Here is a 26,748-nt window from a genome sequence, read left to right on the forward strand (position 1 = left end):
TATTTATTTGTCTTGGCAAGTTTGTTACTGTATATAAGGATGCAGTTAAAAAAAACATCAGACACCATTACAGTTCCATAACAAAATTTATATGTATTGAACTAGGTGTTATAAACTCAAACTGCTCAGTATCTTTACACATGATTAATGCTGAAACAAGACTAAAAAAGGGGAATAATGGTTCTGACCCTGAAATAATATACAAACAATACAATTCATTTAAGGAACAAAGAAATAAATGTGGATGTGGAAAACGCCCACAGTATAATGTCCATCCTTTCACTTAGAACTTGTCCCGAAACACTCAGACCAAGTTTAACCTCTTCATTGTCCTCCATCGGTCCTTCAGGTTGACATTTGTTCGATCCTGAAAGTCGTAATATGTCTTAATCTTACCCCAGTTGCCCTCTCCAAATTTTTTGACCCCTTGTTTTAACTTCTTAGTCTCACTCTCGGTCCACTTCTGCAACACAACAGAAACATGAGGTGAATCAGCTTTGTTTGATTTTTGTCAGTGTTGTTACATGGTAGTGCAACTGACCAATTTGAGAAGTGTGCTTGTGTGGGGCTTTCATCCGCTGCCAGAACAATCAGACATCTGAAAGTTCCAGGCTGACAACAAATCTTTTTTTTTTCTTCTTTTTTTAATGTAAAAAGCAAATCCATGTTATTATTTTTACAAACATACATTTACTGATTTTTAATGATTGATGTTTCAGGTTTGATAGTCCCACAATACACCTTGTGACTTCTGACCAACACATAAACACACCACTTGTTATGCTTACCCTCTTCCTGTGGCTTGGATTCAAAATGCTGCTCTTATTGGGCGACCCTTTAAAAACAAAAATACATTACCAGATACTCAAGATTTATTTACAACTGTATATACACCAGATGATATAAAAGTGGGCATTTGAAGAAATATTACCGCTTGTGTTCTTTTTTGAGGTGAAAAATGACTCTTCGTCACTCCATGTATCTTTAGTCTCCTTTGCAGCATTGAACAGCTGTTTCCTGTGAAGATAAACAGCTTCTTTACACGCTTGGCACAATGACTCATAACCAAATAACAGCTGTGAGAAATGGCCACATCCTAAACAATTTTAGAGCTGTTACTGAAATATGCTGGATGTAATTTCATTGTGTTTGCACAGTATTAACCTTAATTTTTTTTTTAAGTAGTTGATCTCTCTTCAGTCATCAAAATGTGTAACATTTTTGATCCCGGACACCTAAATGCATACTAAATTGTCATCTGGTGAATTTTTAAAATACTTTTTATTGTTGCATGTTTTGTTAGAATTAATTCACAAGAGGTGATTTGACCCACTCCGGGCTGAAGCTGCTGGTGTAATCTCTTCTTACCATTTTGAATTGGAAGGACTTTTGTCTTGAGCGGAGACCTTGTGCGGAGTGGAGCTTGTTTGAGGGACAGGGGAGCGAAGAGGATACAGAGTCGGTGAGCTGTCCAATGAAGAATCTGTCTTACGGACGGCATCTGGATCCCTGCTGGTTTTGGAGGGTGCCACTGACTCCTGTTGGTCTTCCTCATTGTCTGATGAAGACTGTTGTGACTTTGTAGAGTTTCTGCATGATGAGAGTTGAGACTCAGTCAAAATATGTCCGGAAAAGATCTGTAAAATTGTGATGCCCTTGTTGTCTGCCTTGTTGTTCTATAGCCACAATTACGACTGTCAAGGTACTTTTTAAGACATAAAGAGGCTTATGTTTCCTTCTAGATCCCCTACAGTGGAATCAAATGAAAATCAAACTAACTACTACTACCAAATTGGAGCAATAACATTGCACAACAAATGGCCAGATCCCAGCTTAAAATGGAGGCTGTTAAGCCATAAACTTTTAAAGTAGACAACCTCTAAAAATTAGATCATACTGTTTAGATGCCATTCTTCAAAGGCAAAAGGAAAAAAAAAACTTGCAAATGTACATGAAGGATATATAGTTTCCTGTATAGTTCCTGAGTTGAAAGGAACATTAATAATAACAATAATAATAATAAAAAAACTTTACAGTGCTATTTGAAACAAAGTTACAGAGTGTTTACAAGGTTGGTCCCAGGTTAAAAACAATGCAGGATCCAAGCAATTTCACGTAAGCCAAAGAAACAACAAACCCCAACAATAAAATAAATACCATCAGTGAAGCAGATAGACAAAGTTGGCTGCTCAGTGCCAAAAAAATTCACACTGACATTTATAAAGTCAGAAAATTAGAAAAAAAAAAAAATAAAAATACAATGCACGATGACAGTACAAGATGACAACAAAAATTATTATAAAATAATACAAATTAAAAATGAACAATGTGCTAAAATTAAAGTATTTTTTAAGAAGTGATTTAAAAGATGTCGCTGATTCTGAGAGAAGTAGGTACAGCACTGTAGTAAATGCATACTTCTGTAGGATTGCCAAATGTTTGTAGTATCCTGACATAAGCTGAAGTGATCCATCTACACTTTTATCCCTGTAAATATAATTTATGAAAGATTTCAACATTTGCTGTGACCTTATCAGTGTCATCCCTGCCTCACAGAGTCTCATGGATATCTGTACACCTGCGTTTGTTGACGAGCTTAAGGATTTGGAACCGGCAAATACAATATCAGAAGCCAAAGAACCCTGTCGACTAAAAGCAAGAGTTTTATTACAGCAATTTTCAAAAATACGAATACATAGTTTTATTCACTTTGACACTGACTGGTTCCACAATTACAGGTGGTTCCAAAAGCTTTTGTTGGAAATAGTTTTCAAAGTAAGCCTAGGTTTTTGAGTTTGAGCAGTAAGAAACAGGCTTCTGGGTTTTCGGAATGGTTTCTGTGGTGGAAAACTAACAAAAGACCTATTGGTGGCCAGCAGAGACCATGTTTTTTATTAAACTAAAATGTAACTTTTGTTATTATAACAGACCATCACAGCTATCTTTACAGCCCTATGTTCTTACTAACATGGCTCAACCTTGCAACATAGAAATGACCACTATAGCAGCCCCATATGAGGTGGTACTGTACATTTGGAATTACCTGCTGAGTGGACTGTTGAGCTGGTTACTGCTTTGTTCTTCAGAAATGTCCCTGTTGGCCACAGTCTCAGGGGGGTCCTCCTCAGGGCCTGACAAGTCTGCCGAACTAGTTGAGGCTCTGCAAGACAAAACAAGCCGATTTAGTAACGTACACTTACTGAGCAATACAGAACCGCAAGCAGCCTAGTCATTTTTTAATATGCTTTACAAAACAAGGTGTAAACATTTTTTTCATCCATGGAGATGCACTGTATGTCCTCAGTCTGCGCTTAAAAAAGACTGACTTAGAGACAAGACATTAAAACACCTGGCAAAATACTCAAAATAGCTTCTGTGGTAATTTTTTTGTCACCTACACCACATTTTACAAAAATGACCCACACAGACTCACAAGGTGAAAACAATACCAGCTATCGCAAAGTTGTCGCGGCTGCTAATCAATGTACTAGTTAGAGTCGAATCATCTTATACCAATGACTGAATTCCTGTTTTCAAACATCTCTTACTAGTCTACGTAAAATCCACTGATTTGGCATCTGTTACTGCTGTTTTTACAAACTAGACTCACTACCACAAAATAGGAGCGAGTTCCTGTACAGTAGTAGATATTCATTTCAGAACTATTATTAGTTTATTAACTGCTCTCTGTATCATGTAATGTAGTTGCGCTCTGTTCCTGTTTGCACTTTTGAAAGAAACAAACAAAAAAAAAACCCCACTTCGTTAGTTTGTCGCATGCAAAGTAGGAATGTACCCTACTCAGAATTATGTCAGTTGAATCAGATTTGACAAGCCAATACAAATATTTGATCATTTGTTTTGTTTACTTTACAAAGTTTGAATAGGGCTCAGCGGGACAATCAGTGTGACAGTCGCATTCACTAATATAGTAAACAAGCTAGCGGCGCTAACATCGGGTCGTAGATGTGTAACATTATTCGTTGATACTAGATATCCAATAAAAAACAGAGACTGTAACGTTTTGAGCTGTAAATTCACCACTTCTTAGGTCTCTCCTCTCTCCTCCTCTTTGCTGCTGTCTGCATGTCTGTAGCAGCTTATACCAAAGAGTAGTGTGAAAGTCAAGAGCACTCACTCCATAGCAAAATCCAAGGACCAAAATGTCCCCAGAAGTACACTGCACAGCACATTGACTAGCAAAATCTCAGAGGGTCTCTGACTTATGATTCAAATCTCCACCTTTCAAGGGACCTAATGCTAAAACAGGACTGTAGCCCTCAGATGATGATAGTTCAAGGTTACTGCCTGCCCGACATTACTTTGAGAAACCAGTAAAGTCAAACCATCATCTCAATTAATTGAGAGACTAGACAGGAACAAGCCAATGTGACGCCAACATTTGTATTGTCAGTTTGCTAACCAATTCTTAAAATTTGTGAAATTAAAGGCCAAGTCACTTACATCTGCTTGGGTGTGGTGACCTCATTGTCTGTTTCGAGGCTCTGCGGGTCTTTTTGACTGGGGACAGCTGGTGGTTCTGGTGGCTCTTCTGTTCTGACATCAGTCTCACATTCCTGTGAAGCTGCTGAGCACTGTGAGCTGCCCTGGCTGTCCGGCTCGACCACCAGTCGTGCCACAGAGAAAGGTCGCCTGGTCCTTACCACTGCGGAACATTTTGAGAGCGAACCTGCCTGTGTTTGAGGAAGCGCATCTGTTTGTGCTGGGTGGTCTGCTGGAGAAGCCTCCAATGGGCTGCCTGAGTCTCTTTGAAATAGCCCGTCCTGCTCCGAGTCCTGATTGGTGCCCTTCTTAGGAGTAGGTGAAAGGCGCAGGGACAGATCTTCTCTTGCCTGCTCCTCTCCCTCCACTTCTTCCTCCAGTTGAGCAAATGTTCTCTTATTTGAGGCTGCAGCCAAAGCCTCATAGGCTGCCTCCAGCCTGTTCTTCTGGATTATATGCCTACTGGCAGATGAGACAGAAACAAGAAAAAGCAGTGAACAGCGTATTTCGGTCAGAGAATAAGAAGGGTCCCTCAGTCAATACGCTAGTTTAGAACAGTATAGTTTCCCATAAAAATATACTGGAAACACTCAAGCCTAGAGCCCTAAAACATTACCCTGCCCACATCAGATGTAACCAAGTACCGATAAATGTTAATAAACCAAATGGAGTACTTGGATATGATAATCAAAGTGACAATATATGGTTATGTGAGTTTTAAATGTGGTTAGCACAGTGTCTAGTGGAGCGTACAAGTAAAACAAATTATTGGGGGACGTAATAGCCTCCCCTTTATCCTTTCCAGTGTAATGCCTTGCCTGTCTGTCAGAGATGTATTTATCAGCATCTGAAAAAAAGTAGAGAAATGTTGGGGAGAAAAGATCTGAAGATACAGAACTGGGGATCTTTGTTAATTTTGTCTCTGTAACGTGTCTGTTTCGCGACTGCTGCAGCCCAATGATAAGAGAGGTAGAGAGTACTTCATAGAATGCAATGTGACTTAAGAAAGACCATACTGCTTCAGCAATCTTGTATCAGAAAAGTAATGAAGAGCTTGTGTAAAATGAACAGAGAGGGAGAGAGATCCTACCATGGTACAAACTGCGATTGGACTGAGGTTATCGGTCTCGAGGACGGACCTGGTTCGTCTTGCTCATCAGGACTTGCTGCTTTGTCCTCTTTCTGCAAAAGTCTTTCCTCAATAAGCTGTTTTGCAGCCTGTTACACGTACACAATCAGAAAACATAAAATAAGTATAAAGACAATTATTTCACCAACAAATCCCCATTGTTGTATTTGTGAACTGGCTGAACAAATGTGTCGGTCATCACGAAAGGTTTTTTTATTGAACTCATGAAAGTGTTATGTCTCAAGAGGACTTATGATCGGTAAACAATTGAATGTGCATCTTAAAACCCTCAAACCTATATTTTTAATATTCAATCATTTATAGCCTTTGCAGTCAAAATATCCCATCAACATAAAGAAGGTTAACAAAAAGAAAAAAGAATGTTTAAATGCAGCAAGCCTTTATGTTGTGCTTGACACATAGCAACATACCTTGTGAAGAAAAGGATCATTAAATGGGCAGAGACTCTGACAAAAGGTCAACATCTCCTCCTTGAACTGCTGGAAGTCGATTTGCCTGATGACTTCATGCATTTTACTCTTCTTCCTGATGAGAGCCATGAATATAGCCTCCTACAGAGAACAAAGACATTCAATAATGTAGCACACATGACATGAACATAATTAAACATAAAATAATTAAGTTGAAACTGTTTCAGTTCATTAACAGGCTGAATGATGTATCATTTCAGTATTGATTTCAAAATGTTTAGACTTACAAGTCAAACTGAAAAGGATTTATAATAAAGAGGCATATTATGACCCTACATCCGGGTCCACACCAGATCCACAAATGCAGCGCAGGCAGAAATTTTAGTAATTAAGAGCAAACTTTTCATTGCTGCTGTTACATAGGTTAGGCCCAGTGCTGGACAGCAGGCAACTGGTTTAGCCTTCCGTAGTTTAGAAAAACAATAGAATACAAAAATGATGCCATTGTTGTCCTAAGAAATAGCGCTTTCTATTTCTGAATGAATCGACCGACAGTTTAGTTTGAGAAAAACTCCTTCATTTACCTGAAAATCATCACAAGGTAATCAGAAGAAATTATGTATCTTTGTGGCTTAGTATTTTATTTAGTAGTAAAAATATGCTTTGAGTGAATAAATAGCACTCCCGCAACATGGATGGAACATGGAACAACATGTTAGGTCACAATGGACACCACACCTTTTTTATAACAATTCAATAACAGTGCAACTAATGACTACATGAGTGCTGTAACCAAGAGAGAGGAAGTTAAATGCTAATGTGATACACAGGAATCAGAGTTGTTATGTGAACAGCCTATTTTACTGTCTAATGACAACATTTTAAAAAAGTTCTGCACATCAAAGCTCCTTTAAATTCAATGTATTGGCACATCCTTTAGTGATTTTACACGCTAATGCTTTTCTTCCGCCTTAGTTAAAGAACTCACCTTTCCAACCATTGGTTTGGGAAAGTGTTTTTTCAGCACCTCTTCTGCTCTGTCAAACTGACTGTTCTTAATGATTATACACACCATCTAAGGACAGAATTAATGATAATAATAATTAAAAAAAAAAACAAAAAACAATTTGTTACATTAATTCATTAATGCTGACGACACACATAACACACACACACACACACACACACACACACACACACATACACACACACACAGGACAAAGCTTTCACTTTATAATTTGAGCCATAGCTTTCGAATTACCAAGTGTTCGTATGTCTTTGTGTCAAAAATATTTAGAATACAGTAAATATATTTAAAACAAACACACACTTACCATTTCTTTAAGTGAAGCACATGCTTTCTCCAAATCCTGCTCAGGCACACTGCATTGCTGGCTCATATTTTCCAGCATCATTAAGGCTGATTCCAGAGGAGTAATTGACTGATCAGCCTCAAATAACATGTCTATAGGCAAAGAAAAAGCAGCATTAATTGTAGTGAACGGGTCACAATATGCTTGTAGCTTTGGATGTAAACTCAATTACAGATTAAAGGCAAAGCCTTGAATTCAATATTACAGTTAGGATGTTACAATACACTTAATTATTTTACATCTTTAAGTATAAGACAATTCAACACAGTTGATGAATAAAATAGCCAGACATTTAGTCTTAATCTGTACAACAGATTTAATCTGTGGTGGTTGTGCCAAAATTGAAATACGACTTATTTGACACCCTATAAGGTATTGATTTTTTTGTTATTTGTATGAAACTGCTTAAATAAGTTGAAAACAGTATCTCTACTGTTTTCAACTGAGTCATCATTATCAGGCACAGCCATGCTGTATTGACAATGCATCTAACTGTGACATTACCATCATCAATTCTGCAAATTATCGGAATTATTTCACTTTCATTTTAGTGTATTCTATTATGTACAAACAGTAAATGGTACACATAGATGCTACAAAGTGAAATCCAAAGCAATACACGTGTGCTGACTAAGCTACTTATATGTGCCGTAATGAACAAATTAATGTTGATCTTACCCAGGTTTTCCCCATCATTTATCCGGGAGAGAAACTGCAGGATTTGAATCTTTGTTGGCATGACATCAGTGGGCTCCACAGGACGAACCAAGATGCCTGTAACAACAGATGAATACATTTGTCATTCACATTTAAAAATGCATGCTCAAATATAAAGTTAATAGTTCAAATACATAGCAGGCTCTAAACTGTGCCCTTCATTTCAATTAATTTACTTATGTAAAGTCAAATGGAGGTTGGAGAAACCAACACATGCTAAACTCTGATCATGATTTCACTGTCATATGGTGCCCCAAAGTGTCCATTAACACAATTCTCACTTCACTATATATTTTGGAAAAGTCAAGGCTACATCTAATGTTTAAGGGGTTAGGACACAGTCCAGTCACCTCCCCTTTGAAAAACTGCACAAACTGGACATGACTGCCTCTTTGACATCTGTTGGCCCCATAAAAGCACCTGTGTGCAAATGTTACATTTTAGAGCTGAGGTGGAGCAGGTGAAATAGCTATAGGTTCCTTGGAAATACCATCACTGAGAATCTATTTTGGCCATCAAAATAGAAAGCATACTGAGTGACCTCGGTGAAGTGAGGTGTCTGCACAGAGCCCAAAGGACACTGAAAGACAGCAGCCACCCAGCCGCAGTCTGTTCACCCTGCTGCCATCTGGGAAAAGATACATAATGTATCTCCATAACTCCAAATGATGTAGCAGGATTGAGGGACAAATTTTAATTTCATAAATGACTTTGCAAGGCAGTAACAATACTTCAGTATTTGTACTTGACTTGAGTTTTTATATCTGTGTCAACTTTTACTCTACTAAATTTCATAAATAAAGTATATACTTTTCCTCCAGTATATTTTCCCTTAACATTTGTTACTTGCTACAAAATAGAGAAGGAAGATTTTGGTTTTAAAATCATTTGAGTAATAAATACAGACGTCGTTATTTTAGGTGTAATATAGGCTCTATTTTTAAGTTGGTGTATGTCACAAAGAAGTAAATTTTAATTTTAATTCTGACTGCTTGCTTGTTAATTAACAGCACTGATTTGTACTTTTACTTTCAATACTTAAGTACATTTAATAACACAAAGTACATTTAAGTAGAGTCAACATCAGATACTTTAAGACTGTTACTTACTAAATATCTTAATGAGTGACCTTCATTTATACTAAAGTAATTTTCTGTTGTTGTTTTTGTTACTGAAATATGGCTTTAAGGTACTTTATCCACCGCTGCGTTTGAGTCACTTCTTCGCCTTATTGTGATGCACCATCGTTGAGCAGTAATGGGCGTACAGGGGCAACAATAAGCTCATTACACACTCACAAAACAAACGTCGACATGAGAGACAGTATCTATTATTTTTTTTTTTTAAACAACTGACTTTGAGAACGAGGACTAGCTGACGTTCAATGGTTAGTTTTGCGAATATGCGTCTGGTTAACTGTAACTTTACGTTAACTAACGTTACGGCAGCGCGCAGCAACAGGAAAAAACAATCCCGATCGGGCTAACGTTAATGCTAACTGTAAGATAATCATACTTTCAGTGACGAAAATGCACGATTCACACTTGGCCGACAGTAAGTAAAACAGTCCGTTAACGTCGAAGAAGTTGGTCGGACACACAGAGTTAGCTTAACTAACAATGACTCTAACCCGGTTTAGCGGGTAGAAGGCGGAAAATAGACGTTTGCTACTTACTGTCAAGTACATCTCTTATGGCACAGAATTCCGAATATTGCTGGTTTCTAAAAAGCTCTATTGCCAAAGAGAAATAATATTCAACTATCCAACGATTGACGGTCGCTTGGACTTCGGTTGCCGCCATATTCACACAGTCAGCGGAAGCAGAAGGGAGCTGTTTGTTTCCAATCCTGCATGTATTATAGGGAAGTACCGCAGGGGGTTTTGTTCTCTGAGCTTGGCTTTTCAGGCAGCGCTTTAACCCACTTATGTGGCGCCGTATGAGGAATCATTCAAACGCGTTGAATATACACGAATACAATTAGGATTGTAAGTGAAATTGAGTCGAATCAGGATCTACCAATCTAACTGCACCACATAAAATTTTAGCAAGAGTTTTTTTTATGTTAAAAAAAAAAAGCTCTTCCTGAGAGTTGTTACGGAGGGAATAAAAATACATCGGGTCGTTCTGAGTTCATTAGCGGAACTCACACCAGCAGAAAATGATTATACTGCCGCCCACTGGACAGAAGGGACAGAACGATGTGTCATAGGGGTACAAATACACAAAATTAAAACCTGAAAAAAAATTACAAAAAAGTTATTCAAAAAAATGCAAGAAATTGGTAATAAGTAAAAAAAAAAATGTATGCAAATTAGCACGAAAAAAGAAAGTAATGTTTGAAAAAAAGGAAATAATCTGAATAATTCTGAACTATAATATTACATAGGCTATATTATTATGATAATTGTATATTTAGTTTTCTGGACATTTTTACCCAGCTTTTAAAAAAAAACCAATTTTCTAAATTGACTAATTTTACATCTTTTTGGGGGGGTTGCTCATTGCCTTTTCCCCATGTTTTCAAAAGAATTCAACTCAAATTTGCTCAGGATTTAAAGGCTCAAATACTTGTGAAAGGTGTCTGAACACAGCACAAGAAAACTGATGTCGATCCAGGTTTCAAAGGGTTAAAAAGAGGGGTTTTTTTAAGGCATTGTATATACCCATAGTCCTGGTGGCTTTTGTATGTGTCAGTCCTTTTAGTGTTTCAAAGTACAGTTTCAGTTCATACTTGTAGTGGTGGATATTGGATGTCATTTCAGACCATTTGCATTTACTGGGGGAAAAAATCCATATAAAATAAGAAGATTCAAAATAAGAATATGATCTCTGATCAAATATTTTTTACTCAATACTAAAAAAATATCTCTTCTTTGTAAATTAATCTTGGTTCCACAAAACATTTCAAAAGCATGTTAAAAACATCAATCCAGAAGAATTTCACATATTCATTAATACATTCATAAAATGAAAATTTAAGTGTTTCTGTGCCAGCATTAATGTTTTCAAAATGACTATTCTAATAATGTTTGCATCGAGAAGTTGCAGGGCAGTGTATGTCTAAAAAAATGTATCATTACATTTATAATCCTTCATGTTACAGCCATTTAACAGGACATCTGTTTTAAAGGTTGGTCATTTATTGGACATATTGCTTCCTTGCTACAGGGTATTCTATGTCTGCTGTGTGTGTACTATTTGCAATGACTTTTTTTTAAATAGTGAATGGCAAATTAAAAAAAATAATAATAATTTTTAAACTCACCATTTTTAACATGGCACACTCTCATATTACTGTAATATTGTCCCACAGACCTCATATATTAATTTTATTATATAAGTGTTTTTGTTGCTTTTGTTAAATTCTGTGATATTCCACATCTCGAAATGGATAGTATGCCTGTGCCTGTCATTAATGTATACTTGGAATGATTATGTAGAATTACTGATTTGCTTGCAGGACTTCTGCATCACATGTGGGTCACAAAAAATCTTTCACTCCTTCTTCAAGGCATAAGCCTGAAGGTGATCACTAGTTTGGTTGTGTGTGCGCATCTGAGAGTAATGTTAAGCCCTCTGCTACCTGTCTCTCTTCAGTTATCTTGCAAACTACTGAACAAACCAGCCCAATTTTTTGTGTGCACATTTACAGTACGACTGTTTGCGCAAGGATCTCCTGTGGTTGTGTTGATTCATAATAGTTGAAAAACCTGTTTTATTGACTGTTATAGCTTCATGTGCAGTTGAATCTTCACTCCTCTTAACCAGCTCGTAGGCGCTGCCAACCATTTAAACAATCAAGCAAAAGCTAGAACAGAAGGCTTTCTGGCAATCCTCTCAGCTATTAAAAGAAGCGTATGCAGGCCATGTTGGGATAAAACTGAAAAAATGACATTCATTGAAAAGTTTGGTCTCAATTTATACCGCAGCACCTGTAGATTAATTCCAATACCTTGGTTTTAACAATACTCCAGGATGTAACAGTACTTACCTTGACCTTCTGTGAATTTTCTACACACTGGTAAATTGTTCCGTAAATATTCCAAGATGATACTGTCAGATCATTTGCAGTATTGGGGCCCTTAAGATGTTTCATGTACTCAATTTAACATCTGAAGACTTTAGAAGCAAATATTTACAGCTCATTCTCTGGATGATCGGCATCAACTCTGAATGAGCTTTGTTATCTCCGCTGACCACGATCAGCTCCAGCCACCTGGCAGAAATATGCACTTCACTGAGTAAACTTTTCTAGTTCGATCTTTTTTCTTCTTAGATGCTGCAGCAATAACTTTCTCCAGCCCCCCATGATCAGTTAACATCTACTACTTCTTTTATGTCAATTTCAAGTAAAGCAAAACTAACATCCATTCCAAGCTTGTCCAACCTCACTGACACACATCCTGACTATCCATAAAAAACCCAGAAGTAATGAATAGTAATGTTTATGATGGACAATCAATCACAATTTCTAGCTTTAATTTAATTGTTTATTATGTAAAAGAATGACATTAAAGATATAAGACATTATAAGATTATGACACATTAATTAAAAAACTTGAATAAAACATTCCATTTATATATTGTTAATATACTTTGTTTATAAAGCTGAAGGACTTTTGTTCTTGAGGAAACATTCTCTCAGGTAAGTAGGAAACAAAATCTTTCTCAACTGTTCATGGCAATGTTAATGCTAATTCTTTAATCCACCAACCGCCCTGATAAGAATCATTACTAAACATCACAAAAGTGTTCCACTTTTACTCAGCACGTCCCCTTTAACAATTCACTAATGTGAGGAAAAAATCTTTGACAGGGTACTGTTGCACCGGTTTACACAATTTTGCACAACAATCCTCCTCCCATGATTGTATTCTGATAAATCAAACAGCACAAGGTGGAGAAAATACAAATTACCCTTTAAAGATCATCATTCATTGATTCTATTGCTGAGCATAAATGTTAAACTACAAACCCTGTAACGGAGTCCCAATTTAAGACACTATAATTACAGCATCCGAGTTTGGTCATGAAACAGGACCTTCCTATTGTGAAATACACATCAACCACACTTACTCAAATAATACCAGTCAAATATTCATATGCAGTCAACACCGAAATTTTGTCAGTCCACAATCAGCATTGGTCTTCTTCTGCTTCCTACAAATGCCACTAAAAGTTTAGCAGCATATTAGTCCTGCCACTGTTACCATTAGTTCATCAGACATTAACCTCTACTCTAATGACACTTTATGTTTATTAGACTCTCTTATTGGCTCTGAATGCAATTTTGCCACCAAAAACTGCAACTACATTTAATACCAGCTGTTGCGCCGTTAGCAACACATTTGTGGATCTGCCAAACTCAACAGCATGGTTTTCCCTGTAGTTTTCCAATTAGTCAATATAAATCCATCCTCCATTTATACATATGATTTTTATGGATATGCTGTGTTAAGATGAACTTTCTCCATTATCATTCTGCACCTCATAAATTAAAAAGCACATTGAGTATGTTAGGACTTGCCGACTGAACCATGCTGAATATAGAAAAAGTGTGACACAAATAAGAAAGTGATATCCTCCCAACATTTACTCTGAAAACTGTTGCTGAGGTGATGCAGAATAAAATGAGAAATGAGGCCAGCATTAATAAAATCCCCTGATATTACTTAGCTTTCAGTGCTGCGTCCCTTAGTCCTAAAATAGATGTGTTTTACATTCTAATGACAGCAAGTTTAAAACAATACAGCCATAGAGCATTGGATATCATCTTTTAGTGTAAACAGTGGAGTTCCCTCTCCTGACAACCACAGATGAGAACAAACAGCAGTATATTGTCCAACACGCCATAAAAATGAGACTTTGAGAATCTAGATTTGACAATACTTTGAAGACACCGTCCAGTCAGTCAGGTAGACTTGACTTTAAATCCTGAACTCTAGAATCAAAAAGCCACATCCATCCAGTGCAAACAGGCTCATTAATTAATGTAGAGTAAAAATAGGAGACAAAAGGAGAACACTTTCGTAAATATGGCAATAATGACAAAATCTTTCAAGGTGATAAAATCACTTGACTGAATAATTTTAAAGGCATGGAAAAGTGTTCTAATAACACTGGAAAAGTATCTGCTACTGTCCTGCCACTAGGTGTTACAGGCGTGACATTTCTGGAGTGAAGTAGGAAAAGGCTCCATAAGCATCTGCTGAGCTCCCCGAGACTTTGTTCAGTAATAAAGCTTGTATAATGAGCCTGGTACCTCGGCCTCTTTCAGAAGTTCAGCTCCTTCTGTAATTCTACAGGCTGACTGCACAATGGAGCTTGGCTCTTAAGATCAGAGCGAGCTCAAAACCAGCCAAAAGAGGTGGTGCCAGTGTTTTTAAGTTCTCCTTTTGAAAATGTCACACCATTGGGCAGCCAAGGAGCATGCAAAGCCGCTGTGTCTGAAACTCAGCTCTGTCTCCAGCGTTTGTGATGTCGTTTGTCAGAGTTTAAATGCTATAAAGTAAGTGTTTTTGCTCATGGATTCCTACTACACACAGAAGTAGCCTTCAGGTTTCCACAGAGAAAAACTGTGTACAAATTAAACAATTCAAACTTAATAACATTCAGTCATCTCTGTTCAGGGTTCAACCTGAATCACTTTTTTATGAAAACACAGGGAGGCATATCAGTGGTCTAAGGGTCACCGACTGTCTGTAGAGACTGAGACATGGAGCAGCATGTAGCATGAGCAAATTTATGGACATGAACGTACAACTAATATAAAAGTTCTTTTAAACCAAATGAAGATTTAGAACAAAAGTAGTCATCTCCAGTGCGTCATTATGGTTAATTGTTGAGTTTTCAGCATGATGAAAGGTAAAGAAGCTTTAGCAGTTATTCAAAAAAGACATTTCTACTGGCCCGAGTAACCTAAAGGATCAGTAATTCCAGCTCAATGAAGGAAAAACATGACAGAGAGGATGAACAGATAGGAGCAGACACTCAGTCCTCTTGAATAAGAATGAGGCTTGTGTTCACAGTAGCCTGTTGATTCATTTGAAGATAGTGAAAGCCTCATTTTCCGGCTGAGATGCTGACTGATTGGGCTGTTATACATGCAAATCAAGGCAGCACAGTTCCACTTCTGATGTCCACTGTGCTCCATATCCAGTGCCATGTAAGAAGTGCATGTCCTCAGCTGTGATTCCCTTGTCTGGGTCCAATAAAGCTGTTTCAAGCATTTCCCCATTAATATTCACTTGTCTGGGTCCAGTGATGATGAAAGATACGTTGCTGATGCAAACACTAATCTTGAATCTCATGTGCACAGCAAAGAAAACAAACTGCTGAAGTTGTGAACCGAGGGTGCATGAGTTCCAACAGCACCTTGGACGTCTCACAAGGAACAAAAGACTCACTTGAGTTACATACTGCATGCTTCACCTAAAAACACACAAACAAACCAAAAGAATCTGCTCATGTTAGGAACAATATTCCAGTTGTTCTGCATACTCGCGCAGATCGAAGTGTCTACATCAGCATGTGAGAGTGAGAATACAAACTTTTAGTGGCGGTTGTGATGCGCTGGGGTCCCACCGGAGCAGCCCATCTCCCTGTCACCCACACCTGAAGGACGGCCTCGGGGAGCAGAGGTCCATCTGAGCCCCGGACAAGGAGGCCTTACAAGAAATCTTGCTTTAGAGACTGTCAAGTGTTGGTGAGCTGCATCAGTCCACCCAGCTCTCAGACAGAGAACTCAGACCCGCTGCGGCGACCGTGGGTCAACAGCAACAGGCGCCGCAGACGCAGGCCTGTGAATGGATTGCACCACAGAAGGGAGGGCGAACCCCCAAATACAGCTCTCATTCCGTCCCATCTCATGCGACGCTCCCACGTGGGCTTCTCATTTTTAAGACGTTCAATCTCCTGCAAGACATTCAAACCCCTCTGTAAATAAAAGATTCCCAATTTAGTTATCTGTCTAGTTTGGCCCATTAGCATGCTAAGATACACAGTTACATTAGTGCTAGGATAAACCTGAGAGAAAATCTTTGGGTATAGTGAAGCATGGGTTGACCCACAACCCACAGGTCAGTTGTAACTACTTACAAGATGGGTAAGTACCGGCTGTCTTCCAACATTTGTGTTTTATTAACATTTGTTATTTTAACAGATAACACACATCTTACAATGTGATACTCGCTGAAAATGTCATAAAATATAGCCAACAGCACGTAGGTTGTTATTAGCGATGATCATTACAAGAATCTTTCAGCTCAGATTTACGGGTTGGGTTCAGGTGATTGATTGATGGATATGTTTGCAGGCCAGGCAGGGCAGACTGGCTCTCATAACAGGCCAGATTGGTGTGGGTTTCCAAAAACCCTTACCCACGCATCACTATAAGGGTATCATACTGACACTTTTTTTCTCATCGGAGAAAACAAGGTATTAGATTAAACTAATTATATATTATATATTATTGAAGAACCAAAGGGCATTTATCAAGACTAAGTTTCCTTGTCATCTTTTCCTATATGCTCTCATCTTACTGTGAGTCTCACTGCCACACACACAACTTGCTGAGAGGGACCAAACTTGTGGGTTGCAGCGGCTACTCACCGTCTCGTCATTGCAGATAGAGTGGATCTGCGTACCAAACATTACAGCTGTGAAAGTGAGGAAGAGGATGGCTTCAAGACAGAGGAAGATCAGCAGCAGCACAGACACCCCTGGAGAGAAGTCACTGCACTCTGGCCACAGCAAGAGATGGAAAGGTGGAGTTGTTATTTTGCACTGAACAGCTGAAATGTCACATTAAAAACACTGACTAAATTAACATTGCATATATTAATACAGGACTGGGTGTGCACACAGTAACTCTGCATGTATCCTCCCCAATAATGCTACCTGATTCTAACAAGCTGGAAAACTAAATCTAATCATGAGAAAAAGGTTTGAAGCTAAGGACGAGCTCTTGTGTAAACCTGACTGTCATTCTGCACCCAGCACTGTGGCATGAAATACTGGTTGGTATGTAAAACAAATAGGCGGAAAGAATTGCTTGCTAAGTGCCAGAGTCCTCTTGAAGAGGGCAGCAGAGGCTGGAGTACGAAGAATGAAATACTATCTTCATTTTCTGGTCCCTTCCTGCAGAGACCCACAAGGGAGCAGGAAACAATCAATGGCAGCTCTGTGGTGACCGGTGCAGAGCAGCTGCTCTTAAAACAGGATAACAATCTCTTTCTCTTTTCCACTCTACTCTTTCTGTCTCTGCTCCTCTCTCTAAGCAGTCTCTAACTCTTTTTTTATTTCTGACTCATCAACTACATCTTCCTGACATTCTATGTTTATCTTTTTGACTCAAACACAAGTCAATGCTGCAAGACAGAGAAGCCTTACCATTCCACTGGACTTTAATACAGGTGAAGAAGTGCATACCACTGAGGCCCAAGGCATGGGCAGAAATCAAGGCTATGTACATCTGCAGACAGAGGAAAAGGGGGGTGGGACATGAGATAAAAATGAGAGAAGCAGTACCACTCTTGTCACATAAAGTTGGTTTGCAGTGTTGATTTCACGTGTAATAAAACTGTTAAATATTCAGAAAAACTTCAGCTAAATCTTCAGCCAAAAGTCATGCTACTTTGTTGCTTTAGTTTCTTTTGTGCATAGCTCTATATCTATGGCTGTAAGGAGTGCAAACTAATCATTTGATCTCACAGGAGACCTTGTACTGCTCAGCCATATCCAAAAGCTTTGTGTTTCTGTCATCAAAAGAGTTCCAGTCAGCACAAGAAGCCATAAAAAGTGCTGATGTTGTTGTGAGGGTCATAAATGGCTATGAGTGTACATTTCATCGAGGCCTGTGTCTGTTGTGCATTACATCACTGCAAACCTCCGTTGGTTATGGCATCAAAAAACATCTTTGGGATGGGAATGTTGCCAGTTTTTTCCTTTTTACTGACATAAAGTCATGTAATCTAAGTAATTCTGAAATTAAAAACATGTTAATGAAGAAAAATGTGTGGAGTCGAGACACATGTTAACTTGCTTGTTTATTTTTATAATGAATGTTGAGGGATTCAAAGGTGTTGCCATCCATGAACTGCACAGTTCTTCCCGTTACCACAGACAGGCTTGGTGAAAATTAAACAGACTACTCCATGTGTACTTGTGTGTACTTACTGTGAAAAGTACAAAGAATCTCTGATTCTTCTCTCCCACGCAGTTATTGACCCAGGGACAGTGGTGATCCATCTTCCGGATACATCTTTTACAAATACTGCAGGCAGGAGAGAGACGACATTAATGTGTGACACAGTGGCCCTGCTAATATTATCAACTATACTGCTGCTGGTTGCACAAAAAATGCTGATACAGATGTTTTCAAAAGCATAATTTGGATGCTTTAAGGTATAAGAATTTCATTCTGGGTAAAATTGGCCACTACAGTTAGGCTGACCTGCAGTGGTGTGCTCTCTCAGGCTTGATGCTGCAGCACTTCGGGCACTTGTAAATGACCTCACCAGGCTTCAGCTGTAAGCTCTCCATGTACTCCTTCCTCTCTTTTGTTGTGGTCGCGCGGAAGCGAGCCGGGGGAGGGGGGGGGGGGGGGGGGGGGGGGCGGGGGGGGCATTAAAAATGTCAGTTAAAAATGTCCAAATAAATTCACTATGTCATTATAGCTCAGAGTAGTCGAGCTCTGTGTCCTTGTGTATGCAGCAATTCAACAACTGTTTTTATGCTTGTGAGAAAGGCTTCAAACACCCACTACTTGTACACACTGTTCCAATTATTACTTGTCTTTGGGAGTTAAGTAAGACCGGATGATTGACTGAATTTGCATAAGACACTGATTCTGTTGGTTACTTTCTCAGCCTGACAAAAAGCATCGTTTGGTGTTTCCCTCTCTCTTGGTTTGAAGGCCTGTAATAGAGCCATTACCTGAGCAAATGATAATTTCATTTAACTACCACTCAGAGTGTAATGCATAAATAAACTTAAGACTTTTGAATTTTGACATACTGCTGCAAGACCTTCTGTGTACTATTTTGGGTTTTTAAGTGGAGCAATTGTTAAGGCCGGGCTGTGGGGCTACAAAGCACCAGTGGAGCTGTCATCAGGCATCTAGTTTCTCTGAGTAAACATGAGTCAACATTGCAGCAGCAGCACTAACATTATTTGACCTACAACCCCCTGAAGCACGAATTGGCTGAATTTACAAAGAGAAGTCACAAAGCATCAGTAGCAAAGTGTAGAATATTATCCCTGTGGCACCTACTTTTTACTGTGAAATTAGTCACACACTGCAGCAGGAAAAGGGAGGCCAAATTATTGATTGTTTTGAAAATATCAAAAATCTTCATATAATTTATAGAATGTCAATGGAACTAACTACATCAAGGCAATTAGATTTTTTCACTAATTCACTTTTCTGACTAAAATTAAAAAAACAAAACAAACAGTACTCAGATTCTCTACAAAAACTTTAACAACATTCAGTTGTTCATGCAAATGCAAACACTACGGTTCTGACTTTGGTCCTGAACCAATTTTTTCTGGGAGCTTTTGGTCAAAAAATGCTACTGTTCTCAGATTAGGACATTTCTAGTAGACTGCACAGTTTTCCCATCCAACATCCCTCACACACTGCCAGTCAGCTCAGTGCCCCAGATTACATCAGTGAGTGACTACAAGTGTCTGACCATGGCAGTGCTTCAAGTATGTGCTGTAATAAGTGCTGCCAACTACTACAGTGTGTCTACTGACCCCAACTAGAGTTGTTGTGGAGACTGAATCTTCCCTGCGGTGATGAAGGGTTGTTCAACAGTGCAATATGCTGTATTACCGCTATATTTGTTGTTGTTCCAAATTACTTCATTTATCCTGATTTGAATGCTTTGTAAGTTCGCTTCATTGTTGGGCTCTTCGGTATATTGTTGCTCTTTAAATGACAAAGATGACACAGTTTTGAAACAATATAAATAACTTGTAAAATGCAGAACACAGAGGGGGAATGAGGTGCAATAAGGGGCATAGCATTTTTTCAGCTGAGAGGCTCTGGTTGCGTCTGGTTGCTTTGATACAGAATATCCATGGAGGTAAAAATTTTGGCAACAGATAGTAAAGGCCTTTTTGCTCTGAATGAAGGGGGGCTGAAGCCTGCAGGGAGAGAGGACGGACCCACCGGTCGGTGTGGGTTCAGTATTAATTTCTCCTCAATTGTTGTTATCTCTTGTTAAGCAATATGATGGTTGGTCTTTGCTGAATATGTCCTAATCCTCCTTTTTTCCTTTTATCCAAAGTGTGTGACCACACCGCGTTTGCACACGCATTGACCAAAAATAATGGCAAAACGTGCAGCAGTCAGCTCAGAATAGACGTTTAGCCCCTCTGTCATGCTGCTGGCATTTGGAGCAGAGTATAATATAAAGTGCTTTGATGAAAAAATGCAAAACCACAGACATAGCGGTTGCGGCGGTTGCTTGCAGTCTCCTGCGGTTTACTTGACAATAGTGCGTCATTGTTGTTATCACAACAGCCCTGACTCCCTAGACGGCAAACACCATATCAATTAATTTACATTTAAGTACCATTATTCATTAAGATTTTACAGTAAGTACAACATTAATTCTGTATTACTTTTGATTTTGTAGTGTTGTATTTGTGGAGTAAACACACAAGCTTTCTTGTACTGTCAAACCAATCAATCTACCTGCATCCTCAATCTCACCCACTCTCACTTTCCTTGACATCCTTACCGGGTCAGTCAACATGGTGCGTAGATGTGAGGCCAATGCAAGCACAGCCAGGGAGTTGAAGGTGGCCCCGTTGAGTAGCGAGTACCAGAAGTTCTTGCCAGGCAGGAGCATGACAAAGTTCACCACAAATTCAGCATACAGCACCAGGAACCAGGTCATGCCTGCACACACCATCCCACAGCTGTCCTGAATAAACCACAGTGTGCGGTTCCCCGCTGTGTGGCCGGCGTGAGTACCCCCAACCATCACCCCGGCTGCCAGGCTCCCTGTCTCGACATCTGAACCTGCCGCCAGCAGCGGGTGGTGCTGCTCCATATCTCGCAGTCGGTGGTTTGAAGACTGCATCCTGCCCTAAAAAGAAGGGAAATTCTTAAAGCACGATGAAATTGGAAGCTACTGTGTCTTCACACATTAAAAAAAGGACCAGACATTTACAGTTGTTATTTCCATAAATACACACCATTTTTACAACTTTATCGTAACAACTGTTAGAACGTATGAGAGTTAGACATCAATGAGAAGCAGCTAAAAATGTCTGAAACCTGACCAAAGGAGGGGGGTTCTGAGGGACTGATAAAAAGGTTGAGAGACTGAGGAAGATGAGATTCACAAAGAAGAGATGTGGCAGGAAAACCAAATACACAAGGATGGATATTCGAAACACTTAATTAGAACATTAAAGATATAGGCAAAATTACAATACTTGTTCACAGTAATTTCACAGTAATAACACAGTACATAAATTAAGCACAGAAGAAATGTCAGATAGGTCAGACCTCATGTTTAACTGTATATCTTTAAACACTACTGTAACAGTAGAGAACGACAACATAAATGAACAGGTTTGCAGATTTTACACATATCCAAAAGAGAAGTCAACTGCTGTTTTCTACTAGGAGGTTATTGCTGTTGTTGCAAAACATCATGGTGAATCATCTATAGTACATAAGACTCACAATGAAAATAGCAGTACTCTGGATTTTTTAAGATTAAAATTCTCTGATATACAAACTTCACAAGTAGGATTAGTTATTATCAAGTGTACTGCATCTCTGGACGTATCTATATAGTACAAAGAGGCAGCTAAATCATGAAACATTGATTTTTCTTTCTTGAAATAAGCTTTTTACAGAGTAAAGAGTTCATTCAGAGAGGGCCCACAGTCAAACCATGATAATATTTTGCCCGTGGTTTTGCACTCAAGGAAGCGTCACCAAAATCTGAACTGATCTTTCCCCCTCTTTTCTTATGGTAATCTGGCGTGTAGCTAGAAATTTTACTCAAACCACAGTGTTGGACAGACCACCAGCAAACCTCACCATCCTTAAACCACACCACTAGGTGGTACAAAAAGAAACTGTATGTAGAGGGTGAGTCAACCTTGTACACAACTCTTCAAGCTCAGGGCCCTTTGAGCCATGCAGCTGTTATCACAAGCGGCATGAGTCATTGGCGTTTCTTCCTCTTATGTCAAGGTCACAAGAGAATGGTCAAGACCTGCCCCAGAGACCATGTTCACAGCTTTAAGATTAATCAATGGCTGCCCTGATCCCTTTAAGGAACATGTGAAGAATACAGGCTAATAGAATAATCTAAAGACCCAGATACCTCCTGCTGAGAGGCGTCACTGAAACTCACTGAGACCAAGTAAACCCATTAAACACAGCTTTAGAAAAACATCAATGATTTTAGATTTATTTGGTTTAAAAGGTCATATGGTAATTTACTCTTTGATAAGACAGGGGTCAGATCAAAAAAAAAATGGCTGGCTGCTACTGATAATACCAGTGAAGTGGATACAAATATATTTAACCGTACAGCATGTACTTTAAACACGGTTCCTGCAGCTAAAGGAAAATTTTAAGACTTTTTGTAATGCCATTAAGAATGAAATTGAAGAACAATTTCACAATAACCAAAACTGAAGGAAAAAAACTACAAACTACAGACACTATGGACTATGGATGAACTACTTCAAGAGCTGAAAAGAAATTAAGATTTCTTGAGTGGAACACATTGAATCAATTAACATATCAAAATTTCAGAAAAGTAATCATATGATTTGCTTTGGAAAAATCTTGTTTATTTGTCATTTAATTGGATGTGGTAATATAAATGAATGTTCTTGGTTTCTCTATCCTGGTCTACATGACATTAATGTAAGAGGCATTCAAAATATTATTTAAAAAATAGATAATGCCAAATATTTTAAGATTTTATGATGCAAGGGATAAGAGAAAGAGAAAACTATTCCTCATATAGTGTCCATGTTTTAGCACTTTTAAGAGTTTTGAAAGACTGATTTTTAAAGCCAATTAAGGCCATATTTTCAGACTACTGAATTCAATGGCTTTATAAGGATCCACAACCCTGGTAAACCAAAGAAAGTTTTTCCTAATTGGAGAATGTAGAGACATAGCAGTGAGATTCCTCTCTGACTTTTAAATTCTGTCATCGTCTTATACAAGAAAGGCATCATAAACTTTTATACACGTGTTGTGCTCTCATCTTTAAACGCTCTTTGAGAACCAACCACTCATATATGGCCTCTCTATTCCGGAAAAGAAAGTAAGTGACACACAGCTGAGAGAACAACCTTACACTGAAGAATCCTGTTTAACATGCTTCTACACTTCACCAGTCACTTATTATCTGGCCACAGAATAGGCTCAAGTTGTTGCATTTGATGCAGTGCTCTGGTAGACTCTGATGTAATGCTGTGAAGCAAACGACTTCCTTTTGCTGAGCTTTTAAATCAAATGAGACATTTCCAGTGAGATGTGTAGCGCAGTGCTAAGCTTTCAGTCTTCAGCTGACTGGCCAACCAGGCGGCCTTCCAAACACCACACTGCTGTTTGTTTCTGCTTGCATCCAAAAACTTTCCATGTCAGTGGGTGTCATCGAAATTGCTTGCAAAATGGAAATGCCAACGGGGATGAGAGTTTTGTGGCCTACAGAGCTAAAATCCCCCATGATCAAAGATGTCTCCCTGACAGCCAGAAAAAAAAAAGATTGAGACATCGATCGAGAGTAAGTGTAATTGATGCGTCTCCTGCTATTAAACTCTTTCCATTGAATAAGACAGGCATGCTAGTAAGAGTCTAGTTAAGCTGGTCATTTTAGAGCAGCACTTAAATTGGGTTGGTTGTAGGCTTGTCACAGCTGGTGACACACCAATTGAAGTTCCCAGGAAACTATAATCAATGTGACTTTAAATCTGTGCAACTGGTGGTAAAATGGCTTACCCAAGGCTAAGCTGCAAAAATGCTGTGTGGCTTTCAATTCAAATTGTAATAGATAACAAAGAAATGTTATGTGGAGAATATGAACAAAATGGGGGAAAAGGCCTACAGACAGACTCTTCCTGACATCTAATGTGAAATAAAAAAAACAAATGCTGCAGGTGTGATCAGGAAATTCAGCTTCTGCATTTGTGCATCTGTGTTTTTATATACAATGGAATAGAAATACTTAACTAATCCTGTGAGGGAAAGTGTTTCATTACAGCAGCAACTTACCCTGTCTCAATGTCACGTCAGGTTTATTTGTACAGAATGGAAACACATACACAGACAGACATTCATCCTCTGGAGGGGCTGAGGAGAGTGTTTTTAACGTCTAATTCAAATACGACACAGCAGCATCTTAGAAAAGCGACATCTAATCAAATGTTTATCTAAGGTACTGAGAAAAAATGAGAGAGAACCTCATCTGCGCAACTCCAAAATAATGCAAAAAAACCCTTCCCACTAAAGTCACATCGCATATCTATCAAAATGATTGCAATATGATTTTTTTGCACATCATGCAGTCCTAAATTGATCACAAAAGACAAAATGTATCAGACTCTGAGAGTTTGAAAGTCAGCTGAGAAAATGATAGTGATAGATTCTGGCTATGTGTTTTCTCTGCAGGATAAAATCAGAGTAGTAGGTCACAATGACAGGAGAGAACAGCATTAGTTTTTGCAGGTTGGAAAATAGATGGAAGTGGCTCAATAAACAAAATCAGCTATGCTCCGTGCTTCCTGTGCCGACATTAAATAATACTGAAGTTGTTGATTTTTACAAAGCTGACACCATTAGAAATCATAGTGGATGGGAAAAAAAATGAGAAACTTAGCAACCAAAAATCAAAGATGTCAAGAAATATTGTAGTGATATAGCAATGCCATTTGTAGAAGCTTGACAAGGGTCTGTAAATATGTCTTTTAACAAGTGTATTCAGTTACAGGCAGTATTGTTTACCACACATCACCAATGGCATGCTGTTTTTCTGTTGAACAAAGAAAATCAGCATTGCCCTTAAGAGGGCAGATGCTCTTTAGGGCGCATTGATTTTTCTGTGGTCAATGAGAGGGAGGTTCATTAAAGCCACACCAGCTGGTTGTCCAGCTGTCTGCCCTTCCTAGTCAGAGGGCACAACACCAGAACTACTGGCCCCTGTCTCTACCCCTCTCCTTTTCTCTCTTCTTCTCCTCGCTCTGACATACACTACCAGCAGCTCAGATCACTTTGCAGGGTCACTCTGTTGCAGAGTCATCACACACACAAGGGCTGACATCTACTGTCAAAGAAAATTAGATGAAACAATAGCCAAAAATACTCCTGAAAGAAATGGGTTTCGATTTGCTAAGTGGGTTCATGTTTCACTGTTACATTTCCAAATTGCCAAACAGCATACCAGCCAACCTTATGCCGATGCTACAGAAAACAGTGAGGACCAAAAATAAAATCACGCCTGGGCGAGAATAGACACAAAAAACAAAAAGAATCTAATGGCCACCAACATTACATACAGAACCAGTTCATGGCCTGCTCTGTTAAAAGACTCAATCTACAAGATATGCAAGCAAATAAAAACCTTTTAATCATGAAACACATGGTCCAGCTTAAGAGTCAATTCACTATTTGTCGCACAACTAAAATAAACATCAGTCATAATAACGCTGTTTCACTGACAGTGATTAATGCGCGGCTGCTTCAAACTAATCTAGTCCATCAAAACTATTTTTACAGGTGATTGACCGGAGCTTGAGGCTTTTTCTTATTCATTTTCGAACTAAAAAAAATTGCTCATAAGAAACTACAAAACATTCAGCCAGGTTTCAAATGACTTAACAAGCAAAATACCCTCTAGTACAGACAGTCACACTACTACTATTACTACTCAGCACCTCCCTAGAAAACCTCCATCACACCAGCGAAAGCCAACATGAGGAATGCCACTCTTCCAGCTTTTGCATAAGAGATAAACAGACGCCATGAGGCTGGCTGCTCCGCTCTGTTTGCCCTTGTTACACATTTGACTCTATGAAACAAAAGACGTGCAAATTAAGAAAAAAAATATGTGGCAACCTACCTAATATGTTCTGTCCTCACACTAACATGCTGTGGTGTGTAGCTCCTGGACCAGCATTCAGGATGAGGTGCATATGGAGGCTGGCATGTAGGCTGACCCCTAAAAAAGAAACACACAAAAGGTGTTAAATATTACAATCAAAACATCTAAATATACAGTCAGCTGCCACTTTATTGTACACTGTGCTTAACCTAATACAGCTTACTAATTCACTAAGGGTATAATGCTTTGTTTTTGGTGTAACTGTTGTGAGTTGACCAAATGTTAGAAACACCTTTCAATAAAACAGCACAGCAAGCTACAGTCTGCATAATGACCATACATTTGAACCAACACCTGTATGAAACAGTTTTAACAAAAGCTTTATAAGCTCCATGAAAGAAGAGTTTATTACAGGACTAGACTGCATTAACTATTTGCTGATAAACTGTACAATGCTTGCTTCCTCATCAACTGAATGGGTCTATATGATGTCCCAGA

At 38.7% G+C, this 26,748-nt stretch overlaps 2 protein-coding genes across 3 annotated transcripts; both read right to left on the minus strand.

Moving 5' to 3' along the window:
- Positions 1-67: 67 nt before the first annotated feature.
- terfa (telomeric repeat binding factor a) lies at positions 68-9,963 on the minus strand. Of its 2 annotated transcripts, none has more exons than XM_042509059.1 (12): positions 9,829-9,963; positions 8,115-8,210; positions 7,398-7,528; positions 7,052-7,138; positions 6,064-6,204; positions 5,594-5,721; positions 4,465-4,962; positions 3,044-3,160; positions 1,369-1,590; positions 932-1,017; positions 789-835; positions 68-463 (listed from the first exon to the last, which is right to left on the minus strand). In XM_042509059.1, exons 1-12 carry the CDS (start codon positions 9,953-9,955, stop codon positions 305-307), a joined length of 1,839 nt encoding a protein of 612 aa, XP_042364993.1. In that variant the 5' UTR covers positions 9,956-9,963; the 3' UTR covers positions 68-304. The 2 variants fall into 2 exon arrangements, with proteins under 2 accessions (XP_042364993.1, XP_042364914.1); XM_042508980.1 differs by having other exon boundaries at positions 4,465-4,965.
- Positions 9,964-12,631: 2,668 nt separating this feature from the next.
- Positions 12,632-26,366, minus strand: zdhhc7 (zinc finger DHHC-type palmitoyltransferase 7). Its single transcript, XM_042509185.1, is given in 7 exon segments — positions 12,632-16,069; positions 16,766-16,896; positions 17,546-17,627; positions 18,332-18,428; positions 18,609-18,709; positions 20,884-21,258; positions 26,269-26,366. Coding segments are annotated over 7 exon segments (1,026 nt in total). The 5' UTR covers positions 26,326-26,366; the 3' UTR covers positions 12,632-15,886.
- Positions 26,367-26,748: the final 382 nt, after the last annotated feature.

The sequence above is a fragment of the Plectropomus leopardus genome, chromosome 1 (assembly GCF_008729295.1).
Source record: "Plectropomus leopardus isolate mb chromosome 1, YSFRI_Pleo_2.0, whole genome shotgun sequence".
In the NCBI taxonomy this organism is placed as follows: Eukaryota; Metazoa; Chordata; class Actinopteri; order Perciformes; family Serranidae; genus Plectropomus; species Plectropomus leopardus.

Excerpts from the sequence above, each read along its gene's own strand:
- terfa (XM_042508980.1), bottom strand. The coding sequence starts at position 9,955 with ATGGCGGCAACCGAAGTCCAAGCGACCGTCAATCGTTGGATAGTTGAA. Across the intron at positions 8,211-9,828 it reads CATAAGAGATGTACTTGACA|GCATCTTGGTTCGTCCTGTG; the intron begins GTAAGTAGCAAA and ends CTGTTGTTACAG. Across the intron at positions 1,591-3,043 it reads CTCAACAGTCCACTCAGCAG|AAACTCTACAAAGTCACAAC; the intron begins GTAATTCCAAAT and ends CTCATCATGCAG.